At 49.3% G+C, this 25,000-nt stretch overlaps 10 protein-coding genes across 10 annotated transcripts in view; 3 read left to right on the forward strand and 7 right to left on the reverse strand.

Moving 5' to 3' along the window:
• Positions 1–311: 311 nt before the first annotated feature.
• On the forward strand, positions 312–1,553 carry CNBB1390 (hypothetical protein; the record flags this gene model as incomplete). Its single annotated transcript, XM_772244.1, has 7 exons — positions 312–483; positions 536–627; positions 678–824; positions 877–976; positions 1,032–1,139; positions 1,187–1,286; positions 1,346–1,553. The coding sequence occupies 7 exons, from the start codon at positions 312–314 to the stop codon at positions 1,551–1,553; spliced, it is 927 nt and encodes a 308-aa protein (XP_777337.1).
• A 201-nt stretch (positions 1,554–1,754) lies between these two features.
• Positions 1,755–3,432, reverse strand: CNBB1400 (hypothetical protein; the record flags this gene model as incomplete). Its single annotated transcript, XM_772245.1, has 10 exons — positions 1,755–2,151; positions 2,220–2,358; positions 2,500–2,544; positions 2,594–2,611; positions 2,670–2,675; positions 2,722–2,758; positions 2,819–2,948; positions 3,013–3,141; positions 3,216–3,335; positions 3,431–3,432. Coding segments are annotated over 10 exons (1,023 nt in total).
• Positions 3,433–4,386: 954 nt separating this feature from the next.
• CNBB1410 (hypothetical protein) lies at positions 4,387–5,867 on the reverse strand (the record flags this gene model as incomplete). Its single annotated transcript, XM_772246.1, has 5 exons — positions 4,387–5,178; positions 5,232–5,307; positions 5,361–5,425; positions 5,499–5,503; positions 5,558–5,867. 5 exons carry the CDS (start codon positions 5,865–5,867, stop codon positions 4,387–4,389), a joined length of 1,248 nt encoding a protein of 415 aa, XP_777339.1.
• Positions 5,868–6,221: 354 nt separating this feature from the next.
• CNBB1420 (hypothetical protein) lies at positions 6,222–8,205 on the forward strand (the record flags this gene model as incomplete). Its single annotated transcript, XM_772247.1, has 6 exons — positions 6,222–6,301; positions 6,382–6,502; positions 6,642–6,965; positions 7,019–7,607; positions 7,661–8,107; positions 8,159–8,205. 6 exons carry the CDS (start codon positions 6,222–6,224, stop codon positions 8,203–8,205), a joined length of 1,608 nt encoding a protein of 535 aa, XP_777340.1.
• Positions 8,206–8,326: 121 nt separating this feature from the next.
• On the reverse strand, positions 8,327–10,032 carry CNBB1430 (hypothetical protein; the record flags this gene model as incomplete). The annotated part of the gene is made up of 4 exons (XM_772248.1): positions 8,327–9,272; positions 9,315–9,872; positions 9,923–9,971; positions 10,017–10,032. 4 exons carry the CDS (start codon positions 10,030–10,032, stop codon positions 8,327–8,329), a joined length of 1,569 nt encoding a protein of 522 aa, XP_777341.1.
• A 352-nt stretch (positions 10,033–10,384) lies between these two features.
• On the forward strand, positions 10,385–12,015 carry CNBB1440 (hypothetical protein; the record flags this gene model as incomplete). Its single annotated transcript, XM_772249.1, has 7 exons — positions 10,385–10,398; positions 10,462–10,533; positions 10,646–10,708; positions 10,764–10,915; positions 10,969–11,577; positions 11,651–11,950; positions 12,011–12,015. The coding sequence occupies 7 exons, from the start codon at positions 10,385–10,387 to the stop codon at positions 12,013–12,015; spliced, it is 1,215 nt and encodes a 404-aa protein (XP_777342.1).
• A 452-nt stretch (positions 12,016–12,467) lies between these two features.
• On the reverse strand, positions 12,468–14,532 carry CNBB1450 (hypothetical protein; the record flags this gene model as incomplete). Its single annotated transcript, XM_772250.1, has 11 exons — positions 12,468–12,890; positions 12,948–13,079; positions 13,134–13,274; positions 13,327–13,398; positions 13,451–13,650; positions 13,724–13,838; positions 13,898–13,942; positions 13,994–14,093; positions 14,149–14,213; positions 14,338–14,411; positions 14,481–14,532. The coding sequence occupies 11 exons, from the start codon at positions 14,530–14,532 to the stop codon at positions 12,468–12,470; spliced, it is 1,419 nt and encodes a 472-aa protein (XP_777343.1).
• A 412-nt stretch (positions 14,533–14,944) lies between these two features.
• CNBB1460 (hypothetical protein) lies at positions 14,945–21,659 on the reverse strand (the record flags this gene model as incomplete). Its single annotated transcript, XM_772251.1, has 11 exons — positions 14,945–15,090; positions 15,147–16,863; positions 16,917–16,980; positions 17,030–17,217; positions 17,272–17,729; positions 17,780–18,569; positions 18,626–19,092; positions 19,140–20,379; positions 20,424–20,519; positions 20,574–21,146; positions 21,195–21,659. The coding sequence occupies 11 exons, from the start codon at positions 21,657–21,659 to the stop codon at positions 14,945–14,947; spliced, it is 6,204 nt and encodes a 2,067-aa protein (XP_777344.1).
• Positions 21,660–22,095: 436 nt separating this feature from the next.
• CNBB1470 (hypothetical protein) lies at positions 22,096–23,104 on the reverse strand (the record flags this gene model as incomplete). The annotated part of the gene is made up of 5 exons (XM_772252.1): positions 22,096–22,309; positions 22,365–22,523; positions 22,587–22,842; positions 22,902–22,999; positions 23,073–23,104. 5 exons carry the CDS (start codon positions 23,102–23,104, stop codon positions 22,096–22,098), a joined length of 759 nt encoding a protein of 252 aa, XP_777345.1.
• A 409-nt stretch (positions 23,105–23,513) lies between these two features.
• CNBB1480 (hypothetical protein) overlaps positions 23,514–25,000 on the reverse strand; it is a gene marked incomplete at both ends in the record, with an annotated part of 2,725 nt that continues 1,238 nt past the window's right edge. Inside the window, 5 exons of the mRNA XM_772253.1 lie at positions 23,514–23,628; positions 23,691–23,908; positions 23,962–24,464; positions 24,513–24,814; positions 24,864–25,000. The exon at positions 24,864–25,000 is cut by the window's right edge and continues 638 nt beyond it. Coding sequence (XP_777346.1) covers positions 23,514–23,628; positions 23,691–23,908; positions 23,962–24,464; positions 24,513–24,814; positions 24,864–25,000 — 1,275 coding nt within the window. The remainder of the gene's footprint in view (positions 23,629–23,690; positions 23,909–23,961; positions 24,465–24,512; positions 24,815–24,863) is intronic.

The raw sequence follows: 25,000 nt of genomic DNA on the forward strand, positions 1-25,000 counted from the left end.
AGCACAAGCCAAGCTCGTCTCTTAGGTATTAAATGTATTTCAAAAATAAATAAGGAATGTAACCTGAATAGAATTGGCCCCGGACAGTGCACGCATAGATGACTTGTAAGATGACAAGCTCGCACTCGGCAATACGGCGATATGGAGGCGTGGCAAGCACAGCGAGTGGAGGTCGCTCTCTTCGGGCCGGATTTGTTACAATTGCTGTTTTGCTTTTCGTTTTTCCATTGTTCTTAACTCGAGAACTGATCTCGCTTTGTCACTCTATATCAGACAGATAGAAAGGTTGCATGCAACCCGGCTCAGCTATTATGACTATAGACATTGAAAAAACCGCACCACCTTTCCTCAAAACCCTCGAGGAATACCGACAACTCGTCGACTCGGCTGATACTTTCCTCTTCGATTGCGATGGGGTCCTCTTCTTGGGTACCCAGTTGACTGAAAATGCCAAGGTTTTGCTTGATATGCTGAGATCTAGCGGTCAGTAAAGAGCTGAATCTAAGCGTAGGAATGATGAACTGATTTAACGCAGGTAAAAAGGTCATCTTCGTGACTAACAATTCAACCAAGTCAAGAAGGCAACTTAAAGCCCACTTTGACAGCCTTGGTTTGGACGCTTCTCTTGTAAGTCATTCGGTGTAAAAATCTTTTCCTTGTACTTATGACTGTTGTAGGAGGAGTGCTTCGGCTCGGCATATGCATCGGCCGTGTACCTATCCGAGGTATTGAAATTCCCCAAGGATAAGAAAGTCTACGTTTTTGGACATGAAGGTATTGAAGAAGAACTTGACGAAGTGGGGATTGCACATATTGGAGGATCTGTAAGTATCTTCACTATATTTCAAAAACCTCCTAACAGTGACCTACCTTAAGGATCCCGAAGACCGAGAATTTACCCCTCCTATCGATTACTCTCACTATTCACCTGATCCTTCAGTCGGTGCTGTGTTATGTGGTGCGGACAACTGGATAAGTACATCTTGAACAGTCAAAATTTCTGGTGGATCACTGACAAAGCGTATTCAAAGACTGGAAGAAGATCACCAAAGCTGTGATATACTTGCATAACCCCGAGTGTCGGCTCATCCTTACAAACCCCGACGCTACCTTCCCTATTGGTGGCTCTCTTTTCCCTGGTACGTTTGTTGAGGGCGATGTGGGTAGTAGCCTGACTAGTTAATAGCCGCCGGATCCATGTCTGCACCAATTGTGTACGCCGCCAAACAGACTCCCATCGTCATTGGTAAGCCTAGCAAGACTATGATGGATGCTGTAATCGCCCAGTAAGTATAACCAACTTCCAATCGTATACATTCCAGTCGCTCAATGATTTTCATCATAGCCATCACATCAACCCAGCCCGAACCATCATGATCGGCGACAACCTCCACACCGATATTGAATTCGGTATAAATAGTGGTATTAGGACATTGCTCGTCATGGGCGGGGTTACTAAGTATGAGTACATTTATGGAGAAAACCCCAGTCCTGTCGTTCCTACCTATGTGATCAATCGGGCGGGTGACCTTGCTGCTTTGTCTAAGCAATAAGATATCCATAGACTATGTAGACTGTTGACATTTTGTAGTCTCCATGTAAACATTAACAGAGGAGCAGCGCATCTTGTTCTTTGATTTAAGCCATAACATTTTGAATGTTGCTAATATATTCTATATGATTAAGTCTTCCCATTATTCGATTAAAGCTCTCCGCCACACTACTTCTGTCCATTGCCTCACATTCGACTCCGCTTAATCAATGTTAGAGTCACCACAACAAGAGAAGAAGCCCTTCTTTTTAGGAGCAGCGGAGGCAGCAGGCTTGGTTTGAGAAGGCTTTTCAGCGGTAGCAGGGGTGGCAGCAGCAGTGGTAGCCGCGGGCGTGGCTTCAGCAGCAGGAGCGGGTTCAGCAGCAGTGGTAGTCTCAGCGGCAGGAGCAGGCTCGGCAGCGGCGGTCTCGTCGGCTACAAGAGCAGCTGCGGCAGGTTCAGCGGTCTTCTCGGTGGCGACGTTCGCAACACCAGTATTGGCGAGGGCGGGAGCAGCGCCGCCAGCGGCAGCGGTCTCGTCACCGACAGCGTAACCCTCCTTTTCGGAGACTTTTTGAGGAACTTGGCTAGCAGCGGCGGTGGTAGTAGCAGGGGCAGCGCTGCATTGCTATCAGATACAACGATCGCACGCTTGACCGTAAGTCAGAAAGTATATGCTGGGACTCACGCAGCGCTCCTTCCCTTGACAAAGGTACCGACAAAGTTACCGAAGTACTTTCCCTGGTGCTCAGCGATTTCGAGCTCAACAGCAGAAGGCTTTCGGCTTCCGTCGGCGTTGGCAATGCAGCTCGCGCCGTATGGTGAGCCTGGTTGATAAAGTTCAGTTGAAGGGCAGGTGAGGGGAAATTGTGGAATTAGAGTTTTTTTAATCATATGAGAAATAAGGTGGGAGATAAAACGAAACGGCATCAACTTCCGGTAGCTCCTTTATCTTACACCACACGTACCTCCGTTCACTACCTCAACTCCAGAGATTAGGGGGTTGGAATAACCTGAGAATGATTAATGATCGAAGACAAGGTCGGAAGTCAAAGGACATACCGATGGGAACGTAAGTCACTATTATATAAATGTAATGATAAGCTAAAGTACTGAGTAAACAGATAACAAGACGTACAGCCGTCTACAAGGGGTCAGCAAGCCTTTAATCACTATAGCAAATCACTCACGGTGAGCAAAGAAGGGGAAGGTTGTCAAGGTAGTGGCCTAAACGCCCTTCCGTCAACGAGATGCCTTTCAGTGAGTATCTTGGAAGATTCTACTCACCTCCTGACCAGAGTGCTGACCGGCAGTAGAAGTGAACATGGACACAAACTTGCCGACGAGGGCACCAGTAGCCCAGAGCTGACCGGTTTGATCGAAGAAGGTAGCAACCTGGGCAGGAACACCGCCGTACCTTGTAGACGCGTCAAGTTAGTGTAACATCTCCTATGCATTTGTGTCCCGTGTTTGACACCTACCTGGTAGGGCAACCAAGGATGAAACCGTCAAGTTCCTTGAGGTCGTCAGGGGTGATGATAGGATACTTGGGCTTGAGGGAAGAGCCCGCGTGCATCTTCTTCAAAATCTCTTCGGAAAGAGTCTCCTGTCTATTTTCCCGACGTATCAACATTACCGATTACCATGATTGCGCGAAGCAGTATTGGTAGAGTGTTCAACGTACATGACATAGGGCTTGACGATGGCACCGGTAGACTCGAGGCCCTTGATAACCTCCTCAGCGAGGGTAGCGATGTGACCATAGGTCGAGTAGTAGATAACAGCAATGACAGGCTTGGTGGACCTGTGATTTCGCCGGTCAGCTGCGATATCCTGCTCCGTCGGACAACTAGGCGAGTCTTTCACTCGCAGCGACAACTTATGTGGTAGGGTACTTACATGATGCAATTTTCTCTGCGAATAGATGGAAATGAAGGTTTGTACGTGGATATTTAAAACGTTTACAGGGCGGCCGTCGCTGCTGTTTGTGGCTTCTGAGCGACTGCTGGGAATGCTGACGCATAAACTGACGGATTATTCAGGCACAAAGGTGTGTCCGCCGCTAAACAGGGTAATTTTGACTTTCGTAATCATCCGCATCGTTTCCGTCCACGTCGTTAAAAGCACCCTTCTACCGCATTCTATATGCATGGAATCAATCCTGTCGGAATATTCATTTGAATGTCAGCAAGAACAAGGTGCTGACTCAAGCCACGCTGGAAAGACCAAAAGCTGATCCACCATATATATACGCATCATAAGCAAGATGCGGACTGACAACAACATCAGCAGAAGAGACGCCGCGATGCTGCTCATTCTCGTCGCGTTCAGTGGTGGATGACCAGGAGTTATTTGTACCGACGCGCTCTCAATAAGCAAGCGTCCATCATTCGCTCTTTGTTGGGTTGCTAGGAAGTAGTATATTTTGTCACCATTGCAACTAGACTTATATCATAGCCGCGCAAACTACATTATTATCTTTTATTGGATTTGTACGTCTTGTTGGTTCTTCTGCGCCTGGTTCGATTCACGGATTCAACAGACCGCGGTGCCGTAAGCTAAGCGCTCGGCCCTTGCGTGAATATGTGAAATGACATCTTCTGGTGGGCCAAAGGAAAGTTGATTGAACATGAGATTTCTTTGTTCAAAGCGTGGATTAGTTGTTCTCCATACCTATAAACTCCCCGTAGGAGAATGGCATGGTCTGTTCGCAAGGCGGTAACCAAATAGTAGTCAGTAGCAGGTCTTATCCCCTCTCTTTAACCATCTACATCACCTTGTCTAAACCTAAACTTACATATGAATGACGAACAATTTCCCTTATCCTCATACGACGAGAGTGTATATCCTAAATGCTAAGTACAAATCGAGTCCAATTGGTTCTCCCCAACGTGACCGTCGACTGACATGGTCATCAATTGTCCCTCGTCAGTCTGTTCCTCGACGTGCTCTTTGACCTGTCGCTCGCCCCGTTTCCTCATCCTCATAGCCCCGAGCGATAGCCCGGTGCGCTCGACAAATTTCTCACGGTGTTCTTCCCAACGACCTTTGACAGCTTCCTTAAACTCATTGCCTTTCAGCTTGAACGCTCCTTCCTTGTTCAAAGTGGCCCTGATTTCGGCAAGCGAAAGGCCGGAAATTGAAGGTATGGCAGGGATGGAGACGATGGGAAGATTTGATAGTGTGGGGAAACTCGGGATGACGATGGAAGGGATGGCAGGAAGGACGAACGGGGTTTGTGAAGGGGTCCGTGGTGTCATCAGAGGTGAATCGTCTGGAGTCCCTGGCGAGTCATCCAGGCTCTCCAGAACAAGCTCGCCAGTGGTGATCGAGTTTTGGTCCAAGATCTCACCCATGGTTGAACATGGCTCCTCGACACTCTCTGCTTTCGCCTTGCTTCTCCCGAGTCTTTTGAGATAGCCAGTTACACCGCCTTTGAACCACATCACATGAAGAGCACCTGCAAGAGCAAGCATAATGGAAGGTACCCAAGAGCCATCCGTGACAGCGCGCGATGATGAGCGAAGACAATCCCCGAGTAAGTAGGCATGGAATGCTATTCGGAAAATGAAGAAAGATATCAAGAAACGCAAATCATGCCTCACAGAAGGATAGAGATTTGACATGGCCAAATCAAAAGTTGGGAGCTAACAAGGCTATGATCAGACTGAACGACGCTGTGAGCTCCTGTTGTGCTTACCTCCATAATGGCTGCGACGAGAAAGACGGGGGAATGTCTAGTGTTCAGTAGATGACCCATCAAACCAATGTAGACCCTGTGTGTAAAAGTCTGAGCATTTAATACGACACCCAGTTAGGCATGACGCACGCGTGATGAATCCAGCCGGTAAGTAATCCAACCTGAGAGGGGTACCTGAAGTACCCTATAACCAGCTGAAACCATTGTCAGTTTACATGACGAGCCCGGGGTAAATTGGAGAGGGCTGAAAAACAGGCTAAAACTCACATCCGCTGCTCAAGGATCAGTATAGCATCGGACATGTCATCGCGGTGCGAGTTACTCACAAAACAGATAAGTAGCAAAAAAGACCACACCCACTCTTCCTAAGGCTCCCATCCATCCACTCTGTCCTTCTTCATAGATCACGCCCAAGCCATGCCGAGCATACTTCCAAACAAAAGGTAACGATACCAGCGTCATGAAACATGACGACGTAGTTGAGAGGATGTAAGCGCGTTGGCGCTCTGTAGCAAAATACGGGGCGACGAAAAAGTAGGCGAGGAAGAAGATTAGGAAGAGGGGTATCGCGAAGAACAGGGGAAAAAGAGGGTGGGCTATCACATCAAGTACCTTTGAAGCCGGGACAGCCGCCATGATGGGCGAGACCGGCTGGCAGGGATACACGCTGTCAGGTGCTTATTAGTATGTTTAAGATTTTAACCAGGCTGCTTGAAGACAGTCAGGAGAAAAACATCCCAGTATGGAAGAGAGTAGATATAGAGATGGAGCTTGAGCTGAAGTCTGGACAAGAACGTGGGGAAGCGAAAGACAGAGGATTTAATAACAGCGCCGAGCCATCACCAGATCTGGAACTAACGCGCCGAACGTTGTTGGCCGGCACTTGATCTGGGGTCCCCGTTCCCCCACGAGCTAATGACGACCGCAGAAATTCTTCATCTCTTATCATCTCTTCAAACCAACAATTACCAAGGCATTCACCAGCAAAGCATGTCTGCCAAGGTCCCCATCACCGTCTTCAACTCTCTGCAAGAAATATATCCATCTGCTTCGGCCGTTCTTCGCGAAGGGTGAGTCGCCCTTGATAACAAAAGCTCTGAAGCGCTCACAACATCGGCCCGATCGACCGACCTTTTGACAACAATAACAGACAACGATGGAACACTCTTCTCACCCGGTTCCAAGAACGCTTTGGCGAGACTCCAACCTACATCGTTCGTGCTCCTGGACGGGTCAATGTACTTGGAGAGCACATCGATTACTCTCTTTTCGTGAGTTTCGGTTTGACGTGCCTCCTTTGGAGCTGTCATTTTGACGGAACCGCAATCTTATCTTGATGGCACCATGATAGGATTACGGCATCATCAATTGTTAACTCTTATAACTGATATTTGGATGTCTGATTCTTAGCCCGTACTTCCTGCAGCTATTGAGCAAGATATTCTTTTCGCTCTTCGCCCTACGCGTCCTGTTGCCGGTTCGAATCCAACAGTACGGTTAGAAAACTATGACAAGAAGTACAGTTACCCAGGCTGCTCTTTCTCACTTGTCCCTGGAGAAAATGGATGGGACGTAGGTCTTAACGCCGGAGGAGGGTGGGACAAGTACGTTAGGGCTGCTTTATTGGAGTGCTTGGATGAGCTTTTCCCTGTTGGCAAAGGGGGTGGGAAACAAGAGGCAGTAGGGATGGATGTGCTTGTTTCTGGGAGTATACCTCCTGGCTCTGGCTTGAGTGTAGGTAATTCTTCAACTCATTGAAACATATCGTAAAGCTGACGAAATTTCAGAGCTCCGCAGCAATGGTCGTTGGCTCCGTCATCATGTTCCTAGTTGCCAACAATTTGGCGGCAGGTAAAACGAAAGAGGATGTTGTACAACTCGCCATCAATTCCGAGCATCGCATGGGCTTGCGCACAGGTGGCATGGACCAATCTGTCTCTGCTCTTGCTTTGCCCAACAACCTGTTACACCTCTCTTTTCACCCAGGCTTGCTGCCTGCACCTTTACCTCTTCCCGGCAATGTATCGTTGGTCATCACAAACTCCCTTGCCCCGCATTCTTTGACAGACTCTGCGCCGGAAGAGTACAATTTGCGAGTCATTGAGATCCTCATCGCCACCCGTCTCATCTTACATCACTGGAAGTTAGAGTCACAGTTCTACGGCAACCCTAGACCATGGTTAAGAGAAGTCTTGGGCGCTTGGGTGGGTGAGAAGGGTCATATGGGATGGGAAAAGGAAGGAGAGGTGACGGAAAAGGCTCTTGGTGACATTGAATGGATCAAGAGAGATGGAGGGTGGACCAGGGAAGAGATGATCAAGTATTCGGGCATGGACGAAGAAGAGTTTAAGAAGAGTTACCTCGACTTCCTCGAGAGTAGGTGTTATCATTTTGTATATGTATCAAGCTGACAGGTTGGGCGTTTATAGTTCGAGCAGAAAAGTTCCACCTCTATGAACGCTTGCATCATACCCTCACCGAATCTTTGCGCGTTCACAAATTCGTGCACCTCTGCCAATCCATCTCCACTTCCGACCCTCTCCCTCCATCTTCTGATACGCCTCTACCTACAGCAAACGACATCCTCAGCCAACTGGGCAAGTTATTTGATGCATCTCACGCTTCCATGCGAGATACATATGACTGCACCCACCCTCTCGTGGATTCGCTGCAAGAGCTGTGCTTAAAAAGTGGAGCAATTGGTTCCAGGATGACGGGTGGGGGATGGGGTGGGTCAGTGGTCAGCCTTGTGGAAAGCTCACAAGTGCCCGAGTTTTTGGAAAAAGTCAGAAAAGGATATGAAAAATATGGCGATTTGGAGGATGAAGAATGGGTAGAGGTTGGTTTTGCTACAATGCCGGGCCATGGAGCTGGAGGTGAGCCTTGTAATCTCTGTTGTCTATAGCATTTCGCTGACTAGTGGATAGTGTATGTTGTGGAGAATGGGATTAGAGTGGAAAATGGGGCAGCATAAGGCTCTCGTCGTTATCACGAGCGTTCTTCTAGCAATAGAATCTTGCGCAACACCGGAATCATGACCATGATTTGCATGCATTACTAGACGTTACAATCCCTAGATGGTATAACAAGGCATTTCATTCCACTCCTTCCTCCTTGTCCGCGCTTTTGCTTATCCCCTCTGCACTGTCCACAAGACCAGCCTCCTCGGGCTTTTGCAAACCGCCACTGACAAATCTCTCCCCTAAGCTCTTTTCACTCTCGTTTCTCCTCAAACCCTTTATCATTCGGCTCCCTTCAGGAACATCTTTGACGACAGTTGTGCTACTCAATGGCATAGGCTTGTCGGCCATACCATGCGGCGCTAAATGACCGCCTTCACCTTGACCAGCCATCACGACTGTTTCTCTGTCATCCACCTCCATCTGTGACGACGATGACGAAATTGAAGAGCGGCGCTTGATGCTGACTTGCTCAGAAGTTGGCAGGGGCCCGGTATCGAGCTCGTCGACTCTGCCCATGTAAGAGGTATTGGCAGGGTCAGATGTACCTTGTGGATTCTCTGGGCGGGGGATATCTCCAGGCGAAACCATTTCGGTGTCGATGTCATTGGTGGAGGGTCCAGAAGTCGTTGCAATGGAGTCTTCGGGTTCAGGAGTTGGGCTTCGACCAGAGGACGACGGCGTCTTCTCCTCAGAAAGATTAAGTGGAGAAAGAAGCCCGTCCTCTGTACCGATTGAAGCTGCCGGATGCCCTGTGTCAACAGCTAAGGCAGGTTCATGAGAGGGATGAACAAGAAAAGGAATAGGGCTGAAGAGCGGCGTAGTCGATCCGGCGGGTACTGTGGAATCTGATTCAGACCCACCATCGGGGGATGGTGAAGATGCAGACGATATCGGACCGACACCAGGATAAGCAGCAAAGTTTGAAGGGGGAATATAGACATAAGATGGAGCTCCCCAAGGTGAAGTGACCAGAAGGGATTTTTCAATGGCACGAGAGAATTTGCCAAAGGTGGCATGTTGAGAAGTGGGATGAAGGAGGAGTTCGGCCAAACGTTGGATGGTGAATGGAGGGCTATATCTGGTCAGTAAAAAGAAAGAGAGCAACGTAAGTGATACTCACGCTTCCATGTCATCCAATAAATTGTTCAGGCGCTGAATCTCGGCTTTGCCCTGTGCCTCATCCAACCACCCCTGTAGCTTTTTTCCCCCAATCACCGTCTCCTCATCCCATTCTTCATCGGGGACCCCAATCCCCATTGCCACAATTCTTTGGTTATGCATTCCATTAGCTCTAGGTGACAGCGGGCTGGGAGACCGTTGCATGGGCGCAGGGGGTGGTGTCCGCCGGCGAGATGGGTCCAGAGGAGGAAAGGGGGGTATGACGAGGCCGCCAATGGTGCTTGGCCGAAGATCTTCTGGATTGTGGGCGAGCTCAGATGCAGGTCCGATCATTGAGGCGGGATGCGATGGGGACAGGAGAAGAGATTCAGCAGGTGGTTTACCGACTTCGTCAGTGGTGACGGAAGGTAAGGATGTCTGGGGCTTGGAAGGTGCTGCTGGAGGTGGTGGCGAAGCACCACGCGGACGGTACGGACGGGGAGGCCCTTTTGTCAAGAATATTTTGAGTGCATCATTGAGTGATTCTTGAAAATATCCCTTGAGAGTAGGCCAATCTGTGCTGTAGAGTGCGTCAGTCCGAGGCACGATGAGTCAGGAAGGGTGGCTAACTCAAAGGTATTTGAAGCTGCAAGCTGCTGGAGGGTGGTCTCCTTGTCCGCTGGGGGAGAGTCAGTGTTGTCCCGATCTGAGTGTGTTCACTTACTGCGAGTGGATGACATGGTGGGTATACTGTGCAGAGGCCGTACCATTCGCTCGCGCTGTTGCAGAGCTTAAACAAATCAACAACCACGGCTAATTAACGTCAAAACAATCCATCAATAGCAGTTACGTAAACCTCATGTATGATTACATAACAGCTTCGGTCATCACCTTCCCTTTTTTGTGTTGCGGCGATGTCCGCTTTGTAGTGGAATCTGCTCGAAGTTCTTTCCATCATTCCTTGTCCCCGCCGGAGCATCACTTTTTCTACCTCCAGCCTCCATCTCTTCCAACTTTATATTTCTCTTCCATATCATATATACCCTTCCTCGCCACTCATTGTATCTCTAGAAAGCAAATAAACAACTAAAGATGGTTAAGGAAACGTCAGTCTTTTTTTTCAATCATGATCCAATCTCTGTGCTGACATTTTTGTGATATGCGATCAGTAAATACTACGATCTCCTCGGTGTCAAGCCTGACGCTGATGCCAACGACATCAAAAAGGCCTACCGGAAAAGGTATGTACTGTTATCAAGTTGTTGCCACCGGAGCTACTCAGCAACTCCGAGTACCCGGCGACTTCTGTGTGCGTAGTCCTTCTGTGCATGGTATACTGACGCTTTCGCACAGCGCTTTGAGGCACCATCCCGACAAGGGCGGTGACCCCGAGCTTTTCAAGGAGATGACCCATGCGTAAGCACAGTCTTGTAACAATAGCACAATAGCAAGTGCTGACCCGAGAAATCAGTTACGAAGTTCTTTCCGACGACCAGCAACGATCTCTCTACGACCAGCTCGGTGAAGCCGGTCTCAAGGAAGGTGGCATGGGCGGTGGCGTTGATCCTCAAGATCTTTTCAGCCAGCTGTTCGGTGGCGGTGGTGGTTTCTTCGGTGGTGGTGGTACGTCGGTCAACCAAAAGAGTTTGTGCCAATGCTAACCACGTGGAATACAGGTGGCGGACGAAGCAGCGGTCCCCGACGTGGCCGAGACCTCGTTCACCGAATCTCCGTTTCCCTTGAAGACCTCTACAAGGGCAAGGTCCAGAAGCTCGCTCTTTCCAAGTCTGTTATCTGTAAGACCTGTGATGGCCGAGGTGGCAAGCAGGGCGCTGTTCAGACCTGTACCGGCTGTCAAGGTCGAGGTGTCAAGGTCATGCTCCGTCAGCTTGGCCCTATGATGCAGCAAATCCAGCAACCCTGTACCGAGTGTGAGGGTACTGGTGAGATGATGAACCCCAAGGACAGATGTAAGACCTGTAGCGGCAAGAAGACCAATCAGGAAAGGAAGGTGCTTGAGGTTCACATCGACAAGGGTATGAAGGGTGGTCAGCAAATCAAATTTGCTGGCGAATCCGACCAACAACCTGGTACCATTCCTGGTGATGTTATTATCGTTATTGAGGAGAAGCCTCACCCTCGATTCGAGAGGAAGGGTGACGATTTGTTCTACAACGCCAAGATTGACCTCCTCACTGCTTTGGCTGGTGGTGACTTTGCCATTGAGCACCTTGATGAGCATGCTTTGCACGTCACCATTGTCCCTGGAGAGGTTATCAAGCCTGGTGAGTTTCACAGTTTCCGTTTTCTTTTTTCACTTCAAAGAGGATGCGCACTGACCTTTGTTCCTAACGCTAGACGCGCTCAAGATTATCTCCGGCCAGGGTATGCCTTCTTACCGACACCATGAGCTCGGTGACCTTTATGTCCGTCTCACTGTCGAATTCCCCAACACTATTCCGGTTGAGAACATCCCGTTGCTCGAGAAGGCCCTCCCCGCGCGCAAGGCATTGCCCAAGTTCAATAAGAAGATTCACATCGACGAGGTTGTGCTTTCCGAGCCCAACGAGAGGCATGCGAAGAATGCGGCGACTGGTGAGGACGAGGAGATGGATGATGAAGACGATGATGGAAGGCCTGGTGTGCAGTGCGCGCAGCGTAAGTCTCAATCACTCTTTTCATCTTGTCATTATATCGACGTTGACCACTGTGCAACAGAGTAAAAACCCCAAAACGTCACCTATCCTTTCTTTCGACCTTCATTATACGTCTCCAAAACCGATATTAAATCCTTAAAACATATACCCCCCATCAGGCAACTCCCGGCTTCATGGGCTTCAAACAAAGAGTTCAATAGATCATTCATTTCCTTCCACTTGTGCGGTATAGCACCTTTTTTAACCTATACCTGTTTCTTTTCTGCCAGAGTAGAGCGGATGCACTTGTTCCTGATTAATTCTCTTTTGAGATGGCGGGGGGATGGTGAAATAAGAGCTTGGGAAGGTTGTTGTAGAGTCGCGATCGTAGGGCTTGTAGGATGACGATATTCTTTGCATGATGTGTTTATGACGAGTCAATACTAGGTTTGATAGAGATACATTCGTAAAGAGCATTTTGATTTGCCAAGACATCGAGTAAATTGTAACCTCACTAAACTGATAATGATTTATGAAAGCTACAGATTGACCGGTCCCCTCCTTCCCATCCAATCCACTTCATCCTCACCTCCAATCTTGACCGCTTCACTTTCCCCACTGGAATCCCTGTCCGCCATCTCATAAGCCTCTGGCCCATCCCCATCCCCATCCAAGTCATTATCCCCTCTTATTTGTTCCCTTTGCTCTGTGGGGACCTTGGCGTAACCGTGCTCCTCGGCCCGTTCAGAGTCGAAGATTTCTTCTCCGCTGTTCTCCTTTTGCAGTGCATTCCGGCCCGAATTCGAGTACAAGTGAACGAGGAAAGTGATGACAAGATAGATTAGGAAGGAGAGGGAGAAGTCAAAGAGAGCGTAAGTGACGTGGTCGACACCAAGAGAGTCGGCGTTGCGCATTTCTTCGTCGGTGGCTGACATAAAAAGGGTGCCGCCCAAGACGAGGAGCTGGAAAGAAACTTGAGATCAGCGGGAGTAAACAAACACATGATAACAAAAACGCACATAAGGAGGCAGGTGTTGGAAGACTCGGATAGCACCGTTTGAAGGAGTAGGCTTGTCATTGAGGACAAAACATATTTCCACAATCCTCAAAACACCAGCGGATATGAGAGCATAGCCAAACAGTGCATGGATCTGTTCGCCAGTGTTAGCTTTGATAGAATAGTTCCGGGTCCATGCAAAACAAACCTTTGAAGAAATCATCAAAGCTTGCTCGTGCGCACTCATACCCCATCCAGTCATGATGATAATCACGGACGGGATAAATGATCGTCTGCCACCACGGCTGAGGAAGATACCAAGCATACCACCAGCCCACCAGAGAACGCCCTAATGGCAAAGTAAATCAGTTATGGATGATAACTTATCGGATATGGCTTACCATCATGGTGTGCTGCATATCCTTATGAGTCCAAGGACCACCATGGTGCTCAGTAAAGGTGTTGACAATACCCTGACTCCAATCAGTCGTCTCCTAGGCCATATTCGGCGCTACAGTCACTTACCCAGGCGGTGATGACACTGCTGTCCAACATCTCCTGACTACATCCTCTTCTCTCCAGCCATTTACCTCCAAGATTCAGCATGATGACCAGAATTGCTCCATATCCAATGAAGGCGGAGCCCATGATATAATGGGCGGCACATTGTCCGAGGTTTCCGCCACGGCAGAACCCGAGGGCGGTGGCGACGCCGAAAAGCATTTCTATAGAACGCGCACAGACGTCAGGGCGGAGTGCTGCTGAGTCACAACGGAAGTACAGGATGACAGGACTTACGAGTCCATCCTAACACAGGGAACGTTTTGCCTAGGACGGAATGGAAGGGAACGACCCACGGTCTAATTTTCTTTTCTGATACATGAAGTTTGAGGAAGATGCCCAGGCAAGCCTGCTGTAATTGGGGTCAGTGACAATGACAACGAGGAGGCCCATCAGTTGTTGATGACATACTATGACCATCACCCAAATGAGTATTTTAGCCATGAATCCGTGAACCTAGGCGGTCCGTCAGTCACCTTCGCACTTAGAGTCATTGCTTTCATTTACGGTTGCTGGGAATTGTCTTCCACCGTGGTGGTGACCAAAGTATATTCCAATGAAGGAGAGCACTGTGTTCACCGACTGTAAAGGGACATGGTATTTGGATCTGGAGGATAGACGTCAACTGACATAATTCAGTCATAACATAGGAATAAACTCACTTTGAAAGACCAAGAACCATTCCTAATGGGAATGCGATGGCCCACAGGTAGGTTTGGAGTGTCATCTGCAGACCACATTCCGCGTTAGCAATTCGTCCATCTAGTAAACAGTGGTATCCCAAGTTTCCATTATTGCCAACGGTTCTGCAACGGCCATGGTTTCCAAAGATCAAAATAATCATGGCTCACATGAATATATATCCGCGCATCAAAAGGTACACTGGTATCAATCTCCGTGACATTATGATGCTCGTGTGCTTGCGCTATGCCCAAGTGTCAGCCCTGTAATAATAAGATACATGACCTGTGATTCCAGGCTAGCAGTTACATACCGTAGTGCACATAGGCAAGTAAAGCTAGCAGGTATATTGGTATTCTTGACATCGCTTCAAGGCCGACTGCGAATGGTGGCAAGCTATATGCCGGCAGTTGAAGCACGTTATGATCTAGAGCCGCCTAGACTGCAGAGATCTCCCTTGATCAGGACGATGAGTACGTATTCTGTGAGGTTGGCGGTAGTCAACAGCAGGCAACAAGTAGACGGGCGAAATATAACGTATCTAAATGGATTTGACGGGATGATTTTTGTATTTGCTCGGCGGAGGCTCGCCTCGGCTTCGGAGATGGGCGACGTCGTCCTCCGCCTGCTGCGGTGTCCTTTTATTTTTTATTTTCGTTTTCTGTTATCTGTTAAATGACAGAAATCAAGCGAATTTGATCTAGTCAAACATGGATGCATATGCAAGAAATCACTTTAAAGACGGATGTCTTAACACTAGATTCTTTCGTTCCCCGCCTATTTGTCCTTTGTACTCCCCATAGCTTGCTGGAACATTTTCGCACCACCGCCCTCTTGCCTTCGTCCACGGGCCTTGTTACGATCGATCTTAACACGTTTGGACGCTCCAGGTGACTCCTCTCGAGCCTCGGGGCCAGCCTCGGCTGTTTATGCAAGATTAGCGTTCTTATCTTAACAATGGTAATGATACCCAACTTACCTTCCAAAGCTCTTTTTCGATCAGCAGGCTCTTTCCTCGATTCCTCCTCTGTAGCTTCATCTCTCCTCGGCGCATTATTCCAGTCATTATCCCTCCCGAGGTCGTCTCTTGTAGATCTATGAATAGGCTCATTGGCCCTTACATGAGGAGAAGCCGGTCGTGCCATGCCGCCCAATCTGGCAGCCAAACTGAGAGGTTCTTGGGGGTTCTGGGATACTGGAGCAGCATTCGGAGGTAGTCTGGGAACCTGCTCAGAGTTGCCAGGCCTTGCCGGGAGGGCATGCGGTGTTCTGGCAGCTCCAGGGCCGGAAACGTTAGATGCAGTATCGGTATTGTCTTTAGAGGCGGCGGATGCAAGCTCGGGACCGTCTTCAGCAAGAGGTGTGCGACGTCGTTCACGGTTCTCTCGGACGTCGCGGCTGTCTCGGTCTCGTCGTCGACCATCTCGCTCACGTTCGCGTCTGTCACGATGACCATCCCTGTCTCGCTCGTTTCTATCCCTTTCTCGGTCCCTCTCCCGGTCCCTGAAATCGCGCTCCCTTTCTCTGTCCCTTTCGTCATACCTCCTTCGCTCTCGCTCGCGCTCCTTCCTACTGCCACTTGACGCGTCTGGCTCGAGTTTCCTCGAAGAAGACTCCTCATCTCTCTTACGCTTGCGATCACTGTCTTCACCTCTGTAAGACCTTTCCCTGTCCCTTTCCTTTCTATCCTCCCTCTCACGCTCTCGATTCTTCTTCTCCTCCCTGTCTCGCTCTCGCTCTCCATCACGCCTGGACCTCCTCGATTCGCGCCCTGAATCGCTTTGAGTGGACGCTGGAACGTTATCTTCCTGACGCCTCTTGTCATCTTCTGCAGCAGATCGATCCATTCTATCCTTCTCTTTCTCCCGTTCTCTCTCCTTGTCCCTATCCCTGTGATCTTTGTCACGACGGTATTTATCTCTGCCTTGCTCGCGCCTCTTCGATCTCTCACTCGCTCGGCTTTCGACGCTGCCGTCTCTGTGAGTCCTCACAGTAGTTGTAGGCGATGTTTTAACAGAGGCTGGTGGAGACCTGCCACGAGTAGACTCCACAAGGGGAGTAGGTGGAGTACCGGGCTCTTTCTCTTTCTCTTCCGCTTTTTCTTCCTGTCTTTCCGCATCCAAGTTCGTGAAGGCAGTAGATACTGCACTCTCTGTAGTTTGCCCGGCAGCAGATGGCGGAGGTGGAGGGGGACGGTGAATACCTCCGAGTCTGCGAGCACGAGCAGCAGCACGGGCTTCATCCACAGACATATCGGGAGGTGGACCCATGGAAGACACAGGTGTGTGAGCACGGGAGTTCACAGAGGTTGCATTAGGCGTCGAAGTTCGGGTAATAGCCGAGGGGCCGGTTGGAGTCACAGGGACCGAGTTAGCGGAGCTAGCAAGACGAGAGGGGAGACCGGGTCGAGTGGGTATGGGGTGTACAAGAGGGGATTGCGGAGCAGTACCAGCTTCCTGTTCCTTGGCGGCCGCCGAAGCCGCCGCTCTGGCTCGACTTTCTTCAACCTTTTGACGCAAAGTTCTGGGATCCGTGGTCATAGGTCCGGGAGTACCGGCTGGAGAAGGCGAGGCTGTACCATTTGCGCCGTTAGCTGGTTGGGAGCGAGAGGGAGTTGATATGCTGCCGCTGGGAGCTGGAGATTCAACCTTGGGGGCACTTGGTGCCCTTGCGATAGCGGCTCGAGCTGCGGCGCCCTGAAAGCATCATCAGCTTCTGAGGGCTCAAGCTTTATAAAAATGTAGCTCACGTGGAATGTTGCAGGGGCGACGAATGGTCTGGCATCTTGACGTTTCTTAAGACCCGATAAGAATCTGCAATAGGATGAGTGACTCATTTGCTTTTTGCAATGAGGTTACTCACGAAGTGCACATCATCTTTAAGTCATTAGGGATCTCTCCAACCTCACCGGCCTGCAATTTCTTTACCGCGGCTTCGATTGCTTTGCCATTTGTCTCCATGAGAGGGAAGTACTTGATTACTTGCAAGGCGACGATGATAGCATTCTTGTTATGCATAAATTCCGCTTCACTCCAACATGAAATGAGGGCCTGAAATATCGTTAACGCGTGGGCCAAGCAGGTTGTTCTTTTTTTAGGACTTACCCTAGTGAGGACGTTATGACACTTGGCGTAAAAGTTTCTGAATTCTTGCCATGACATTTCACGCATGTCATCACCGGCCTTTGACCTAAATAGCATACCAGGTAGCCTCTTTTGTTCTCCGCCCTCAATGGGGTTAGGTGAGATACCGAGCGCCTCTTTGAGATACACGTTTTCGCTCTGATGCCACTTGTCCAAATCGGCAAGAATCAGAGCCAAGCATCGACCAAGATTACGAGCTTCACTATCCGTACAGGAAAAGATACAGGCGGCGAGGTTATCATTGAAGAAGTTGTTGTAAACGAACAAAGTCGAGAAGCCAACAGTACCTAAGTTATGAGCCATACGAATGAACTTGGCGACGAAGACAGCGTCGCAGGGCGAAAGAATAGCTCGAGGGTAGAAACAATATTGATGGAGCTGAATGGCTAACGGCCTTTGAAGATTCTTCTCCACAATTGCTATGATTTTGTTAACACATTGCGTATCAAAACAAGATCACGACACTTACCCTTGCCAAACCACTTGCCACTCTCCAGCCTCATCCTCCTCTTCATCGGTCCATTGACCAGCGACCCGTGTGCTTCCTTCTCCTCTTGCAGAACCTTCACTCTCGCTTTCAGTCTAGCTAACTCATCCCGCTGCTCGGCCATCTTTGATTTATCTCTTGGGTTAACCCACCAAGAGGAGATGGTGGAGATATGTCGATTGATAGATTTTATGGCGTTATCATATGATTGAGGGGAGAAAGCGATGTCGGGGGTCGTAAGGTGCCAGAAAATGACAAAGAAAGGCGCACTCATGACCTCATTAGCCTCACGTGGCAAAAGTTTTCGCGTTTGTTGCATGGTAGGCGTCAAAGCAGAGGGCCACCACATCTTGCTTTTACTGCTCGGCGTCTTTGGTGCAGGTATACTGAGTGCGCCCTTTTCACTCTCTTCCATTACGACATCCTCAATTTCGCCTGGTCCCGGAGTCGCACCTGGAGTGAACTGCAAAGACGGGGTCGTGGGTGATCCGGGAAGCGCCGGGCTCTCGACTTTCTGAGGTGATCCGTTCCTCTCCTTCTCAGACATTGCCTTCTTCGCGGCTTCAAGCCGCGCTTGGACGGCGGCTTTCTCCTCAACACGAGCACGTTCAATCTCCGCGTTTAAACGTGGTCGCAAGATCTGGAAGGCCATACCATACTCGAGGCCAAAATCAACTATAAGTTGCTGAAGATCGGGAATAAGAGCGATATGCTCGTCAGAAGTAAGGTATTCAACAAGGAAATCGCCGAATTGAACGAATGCGTTGTGACACTGGAAGTCATTTGCATTAGTATAATCCACAAACACAACTGGTGCTGAATACTCACAGTGTCTTGGACAAGATTCATGGCCTTGATGGGAGCATTTACCATCTTGTCCACTACAGCCTGCCTCGTCTGCGCCAAAGCTATCCAGATGGGCATTGCCAACCCCTTTTCCCTCAATGCATTGACCAGTCTCGGCAAACTCTTCTTCACATTTTTCACCTTCTCTACAGGCGCTCGCGTGGGTTGCTCCGAAGCGCCAGGTTCTGGAGGGGCAGTCACGCTGATTCGAGTGGCGGAGAAGGCCTCCCGTATCATTTCCCGGCCACCAGCGTACGCTTGAAGCTGGGCCTCAGAAACACCATCATTAGGGACAGGCTCAATGCCTGACATGGAAGACATCAGTTTTTCAAGGATGATGAGGTCACCAGAGTGGCCGCGCATGAGTCGATTGATGATGTATTGCAAAACAGGGTAAAGATCCATGTTGCTGTATCGTCTGTTGAAATCTCCAACAAATTTGGATAATCCTGATCTTCCGTTAGCTTCGTTCAGGTATCAACTACGAAGAACATACGTTCCAACCAGAGCGCCACACCGGTACCCATCTCATTCAGCCTTAAAGCCCTGTCGTCCGACAAAGTATCTAACATGACAAACGTGGCCACGTCGAATGACAATTGAGCCATATACCTTCCTGCATCTACGATGGCCTCTCCGATGTTTGGGTACGCTTTCACTTGCGTCACTGCAGTTGTCCAGACAAACACAGGGTTATGGTGACTCTGTTTGGCAAGTGCTCGGGCACTATGCCGTTCGGTAGGAGTGGCACCGGATGTAGCAGAGGTGTTGGTTGACGTAACTCGTCGAAGGGCCTTTTGAACCTCTTTGGTAGTCATCGCTGCGGCGTGAGCTGCTATTAGACAAGGTTTCCTGCCATTTGCACTGCACGTGCTATCTCGCCATTCGCCATAGAGAGAATATCGTGAAGTATAGGGGAAGAGTTTGAGAAGGGACCAGAGTTCAACATCGAACGTTCCTGAAGCCATAGAACAAGACAGAGAAGGAAGAAGGGAGACACGAATGATGTCAAGCCAGGGCTTGAGCTCCTCCACCGTCGGCTGCGAATGCTCTGCTGTTAACCCTTGCTCCAGCTTGTTCTCTCGGAGCCGTTCAAACTGCGCAGCTCCAATTCTGCTAAGCATGACCATAAGCCTCGCTCTTCTTCCTCCAAGTCCCCCAATCAAACCCAGCCACCTCAAGCCCTTCTCGTGGATCTCGTCCACAGTTGACCAGCTTTCGGATACGCCCTCACGATGGGGATAGAAGAACTTGAACTTCTTGGTCGTCGTTTCAGGGGGTGCGGGGGCAAAAAGAGTCAAGACGGTCTGTTTCCCGATTGATTCTGACTCTTGTACGATGGGAGCGACAGCCTGCAGGTCAAACTCTTCTTTCTCTTCTCGCTTGGCCACAACTTCTTCGTAAACCGGTTTTAGTGCATCTTCCACGATGTCCAAGATCAAATCAGCCACTCCGGTACTCTTCTGCGCAATCCATGGCCACCTTGCCAACATGTACTCCGACGCAGCCTTGTCGCCCAATGCGAGAAGTGCTTGAGTAAGCTGTATCCTCTGCTCGGGAGGAGGCTTTGTCGGGATGTTTTGAGCTTGTTCGGTGATAGACCCAATGGTGCCAGAGGGCGGTTCATCGTCATCAAGAATGGTATCGGTCAGAGCATTAGCGGGGCCAGACCGTGATGAAAGAGACGACGCCCATTTCTTGCGTATTGTTTCCATCTCATTGTCATCGGGGGAAAGCTGCATGGGGTTAGAATAAACTTCAAGTGACTAGCGTAACCTACACATGGCAAAAGATCCGTTAAGCCGACAAAACCGTGCTTGATAAGGAGAGCAGCAGTGTAAATGAGACCGATAGGTGTGTCACCAGCCTCGGGTTTCTGTGAGTAATTAGCATAGCAACAACGTAAATGCGAGGCTATAAATTAACTCACACGGAAGAACCCAAACTTGAACCCCAAAACTTGACTCAGAACCCTGTCGCCGTCCCGCTTCAAAGCATTCTCGATTCCTTCGACCTCTTCCTCCTTCCAGCCCTTTTTTGTTGAGATTCCACCGTCATCATCTTCCTGATTAGAACTTGGTCCCCATGGTGAGCATCTCAAGAGCTCAAGGAAGAATGGCCAATGATGTATGATGTGGCAGCTGAACACTTCGAGGATGATATCCAGTACTCTTGGCGGTGAGAGATTGAAGTATCCTATCAGCCGCATGATCTTTCCCCAGACCCTATCTGCCCTATTTCGCCTTTCTTCATCGTCCTCTTCCTCTGGATGAGAGGGAAGAGTGTCTTCTGAAGTTAGGAGCACGATCAGTCCAGAGAAACCTTCCGAACATTCACGCAAGAGATTGAATTTCCGTTGCTTGAAAAAAAGAGTGGTATTTTTCTTGACCAAAGCACTTTGGAAAGCTCGAGGGTTTCGGGGCATAGGGTGAAGATTGAGAGGGATGAGACGTTCTGGGTTCAGGAGGAGATTGGGGATATATGAAGGAAGAGTATTTGACTCCTGGTGTTTGGTTAGATCATCATGGTTATCCTCAAAGATTACACTTACAAGAAGAAGCCTGAGGATTGAAAGTCCTTTGGGAGACTTGTCTTCTGCTTCTTCAGTCTCCTTCTCTCCTTTATTTTTGTTTCCGCCCACGTCCTCTTGCTCCTCTTCCAACACTTCTACAGCATCCACGAGTGCTTCACCGAAGATATCCCTTCTGTCGTCTTCAAGCTCATCCAAAACACCTTCGAACACACCTGTGAGCTCTCTTTCATCCACGTTGGATTTGAGAAGCGTCACAAGCACGTGTAGTAAAGGCACAACGCCAAGTGTTGTAGGCGCCGAATTAATAGTATTGAGGAGTGATATTATAAGCTTGTGAAGAGACTCGGTACCCGTTGTTTCCCATTGTGAAATGTATTCCAACAGTTGCTCATTGAGAGAGGGTGTGATGAGTTCGGCAGGAGAGAAAGAGGAAGCTGTCGCAGATTGAACTTTCGACTTGGCCGTACTTCGACGGGGCGGCATTCTGACTTGAGGATTTTGATCGCAGGTGAGTCTGATAAAATCTGCTTCTATGCCCTATGTGTCGCCAGATTCTTCCTGTAGTTGGATACAGGCCTTGTAGGTTTTTTTTTGTCGTGGAATACAGGAAAGGAAATGTGTCACCTCCCGGGCATCCTCATAAGAGGCGAAGAGGTGATTGATGATTAGCGCAGAATATATCGGCGATCACCGCTGGACAAAGTCTCTTTAAAAAACCAGCAAGGAAGGAAAATGCATCCGCTCCTGGTATCGAAGTCACCAACAAGAGTTTTGAATACGTTCGGCATTGAGCTGCAAGTCGAGAAGCGCACGAGACGGCGAAGGAAAGTATAACATGTGAGGTTGGCAATATCAAGAGCAAACCGCAGGAAGGTATGTCATATGGTGCATTACTGTATACATCACTTCCTGCCGTGTTCTACAACGAAAGGTAATCCTTTACTTCCTGTTCAGTCAACTTCCTAAATGTAGGAGGCAACCTCTCCCCAGGCTTTTCCTGCATCTGCTCGGGCGTAGGACATGTTACAATACCAATTTCGATAGTTTGTTCTGTCATTTGGCCTTCAAAGCCCTCTTTGAGAGTGAGGAGAGCAGTATGGATGGCATCTTCGAGGGAAAGATCATCGTTGTATCTGAAAAAGGCATGAATTTTGATTTTAGGGTAAGTTGTCAAACCGAGTGACTCACCGCTTCTCCAAGAAAGTCTTGCCGTTCACCATGTTTTTCCCGATCGCACTCGCCTTCCATGCCCAATAAGATCCTGAAGGGTCAATTTGCCATAAGGACTGACCCCTGTGGGAATCCCATCCAGCAATAAGCACAGAAATACCGTACGGCCTCACACCACTGCGGTTATCTATCAGTCCGACGAGACTTGCAGCAAAGCCAGTGTGCACATTGCCGACTTACCCAGACTGAGTCGCCTTTTGCATAACAGCAGCCACCTCCTGCACCAAGACCTTTGTGGGAGGATACTCTCCATACACCTTCCAATATGCTTGCGCAATCTTCCTAGCTTTGGCGACAAGCACCCTAAAATCAGGGCCCATACCAGAGTAAACGAAGCCGATATTGGGGCAAATCGGGGCAACCTTCTCAAGAGCAGAGGTGTCGAGGAGGATGGAGGGAGACTTTTTCTCGGTGGCGATCACAACACCATTGGTAGCTATAAGAGAAGGCTCATGGTAAGCAAAAGGGGCATGAGAGAGATGGCGTTGAACTTACCCTTGATACCCAAAGAAGTAGTCCCACCGGCAACAGCAGCAAGGGCGTGTTCTATTTGCACGAGTTTACCGGAAGGGGAGAAGGTTGTAAGGGAAAATCTACCGGGTTGTCAGTCTACCGCTTAGACGTATCAATGTCGCTTGAGACTTGAGATCACGACGATGGACTCACGAGTAAGCACCACCACCACCGGGAGCAGACATGTTGGGTGTTTATCGAGGGTTCAGGGGAAATTCGGGCAGTAATAGATTACCTCCAAGACGTGCTGAGGTATATGAACTGTAGAATGTCGAATGTAGAGACCGTTGTTCACCGTTGAGCTTCATGGACAGCGACACCAAAGCGCGCTCTCTCGATGCAACGTCGCAAGCGTCGGATCTGTTACGTAATGCATGTTCGTCTTCTTTCACCACTCGTCACGCAGCCAGACCAAAACTGCAAGTGCGACGGAAGGAATGGGATACTTGTTGACTTTCGTTACATTTGTCTACATTTGTCTGCATGCACGGTTATTCGGATCGGTATTATCAAGATGCATGGTATTTTCATATGGTACAGAGTACTTGCCGACCTTGCTCTTTCCTCACATCTCCGGCCGGGCATTGATGTGCATTATAACTCGACCTTGTATACGCGGACACTTCGATCATCACTGCAACTCGCCAAGCTCAAAACACCCTCGACGTTCCTCCATGCAAGTTTATTCACTGCGCTCACATGTGATACTCTACAAAGAGGTCAGCTCAAGAACGCAACTCAAGAATGCAAACATGGTTTTCGGTTACTCACCGACGATCGAAAGTAGAGAGTAGATCACTCTTTACCCCATCCCGGTTCACAGCTACAGTGAAGACTTCGATAGAGCCGCTCTCCTTTCCAACAGCCAACAGATAGCCGTCAGAACCGTCATTAATCATGGCCACCGCTGTAGAAGCTACAGTTAATTTGATTGTTTCAGCTGCAGCCCATTGAGAGCCATCTGCTACTGCTGAAGTCCAAATTTTAACCTGAAGATCTGCATTAGTCATTGTCAAGCTCCAGAACAAGCGTGAAAACGTACAGTCTTATCCCTGGATGCGGTCGCGAACATGTCATTTCTCTCGTCTGCCCAGCATGCGTCCAAGACCATCCTCGCGTGCGCCTTTTCGTCTCCCGCAAGAGGGAAATAACCTTCCCCATCCTCTTTTCTCTCAAACACTCTCCATCCTCGATCCCTAGAACAGCTCAAAATTCTCTTGTCATCCCTACTGAAAGAAACGCTCGTGATTGTCAAAGAGTGACCCGCCAGTGGTTCACCAACTAGCTCCCACTTGGAGGCTGATATTACTCGGATCACAGCGTGTTCGGCATTAGTGGCCTTGGATGCTGTCGCAATAAGGTCTCCGGCATGAGAAGCAGCTGCACAGACGAGTTCGTAACCGTGGCCATAGATTTTTTCGACCTCGGGCCAGAGGGTTGAGGTAGCCAGTTCTTCTTCCGTAGGGAGAGATGTGAAAGTATGAGAGATGGAAATAATAGCTTCATTTTGACCTTGCTTTTCGACAGCATCTCCGGCGACAGGAGCTGTATCCACGTCAGTACCGTTTTCGAAAAGCATCAAGTACGACTAACCTTTCTGCAACGCTCGATTTGACAGCCCCAGAGGCGGGACGGTAGCTCCCTTAGGTCTGCTTTCCTCCTCTGCTTCCCTCTTACTGATACCTAGAGACCTTAATGACTCGACGAAACCTTGGGGCGCATCAAACACTCGAGCAACCTTTTCATCTGCACCGCTAACAAAACGAAGAGGGGAGATAAATGAGGCATCTGTCATGTCGTAACCGTGGATTTGAGGGCGAGCGATTTCGGCCCAGATAGACGTGGAAGAGGAAGGCAGATTGCATTCAGCATGGATACGTGCTGTTTGATCGGAGCTGTCATGGAGATTTAGTATATGACAGTCAGTCTGATGATTCGACTTACGCAACAGACAAAAGGTACTCCCCTCTGGGATCCCAACAAACAGTTTCGACACTGCCATGATGTCCGGTCAAACCTCTTTGGACATCCCATCCTTGTTCTGACTCAACCCACTTTTCCCATCCTCCATTCCACCCACC

Source organism: Cryptococcus neoformans, chromosome 2, assembly GCF_000149385.1.
Source record: "Cryptococcus neoformans var. neoformans B-3501A chromosome 2, whole genome shotgun sequence".
NCBI lineage: Eukaryota > Fungi > Basidiomycota > Tremellomycetes > Tremellales > Cryptococcaceae > Cryptococcus > Cryptococcus deneoformans.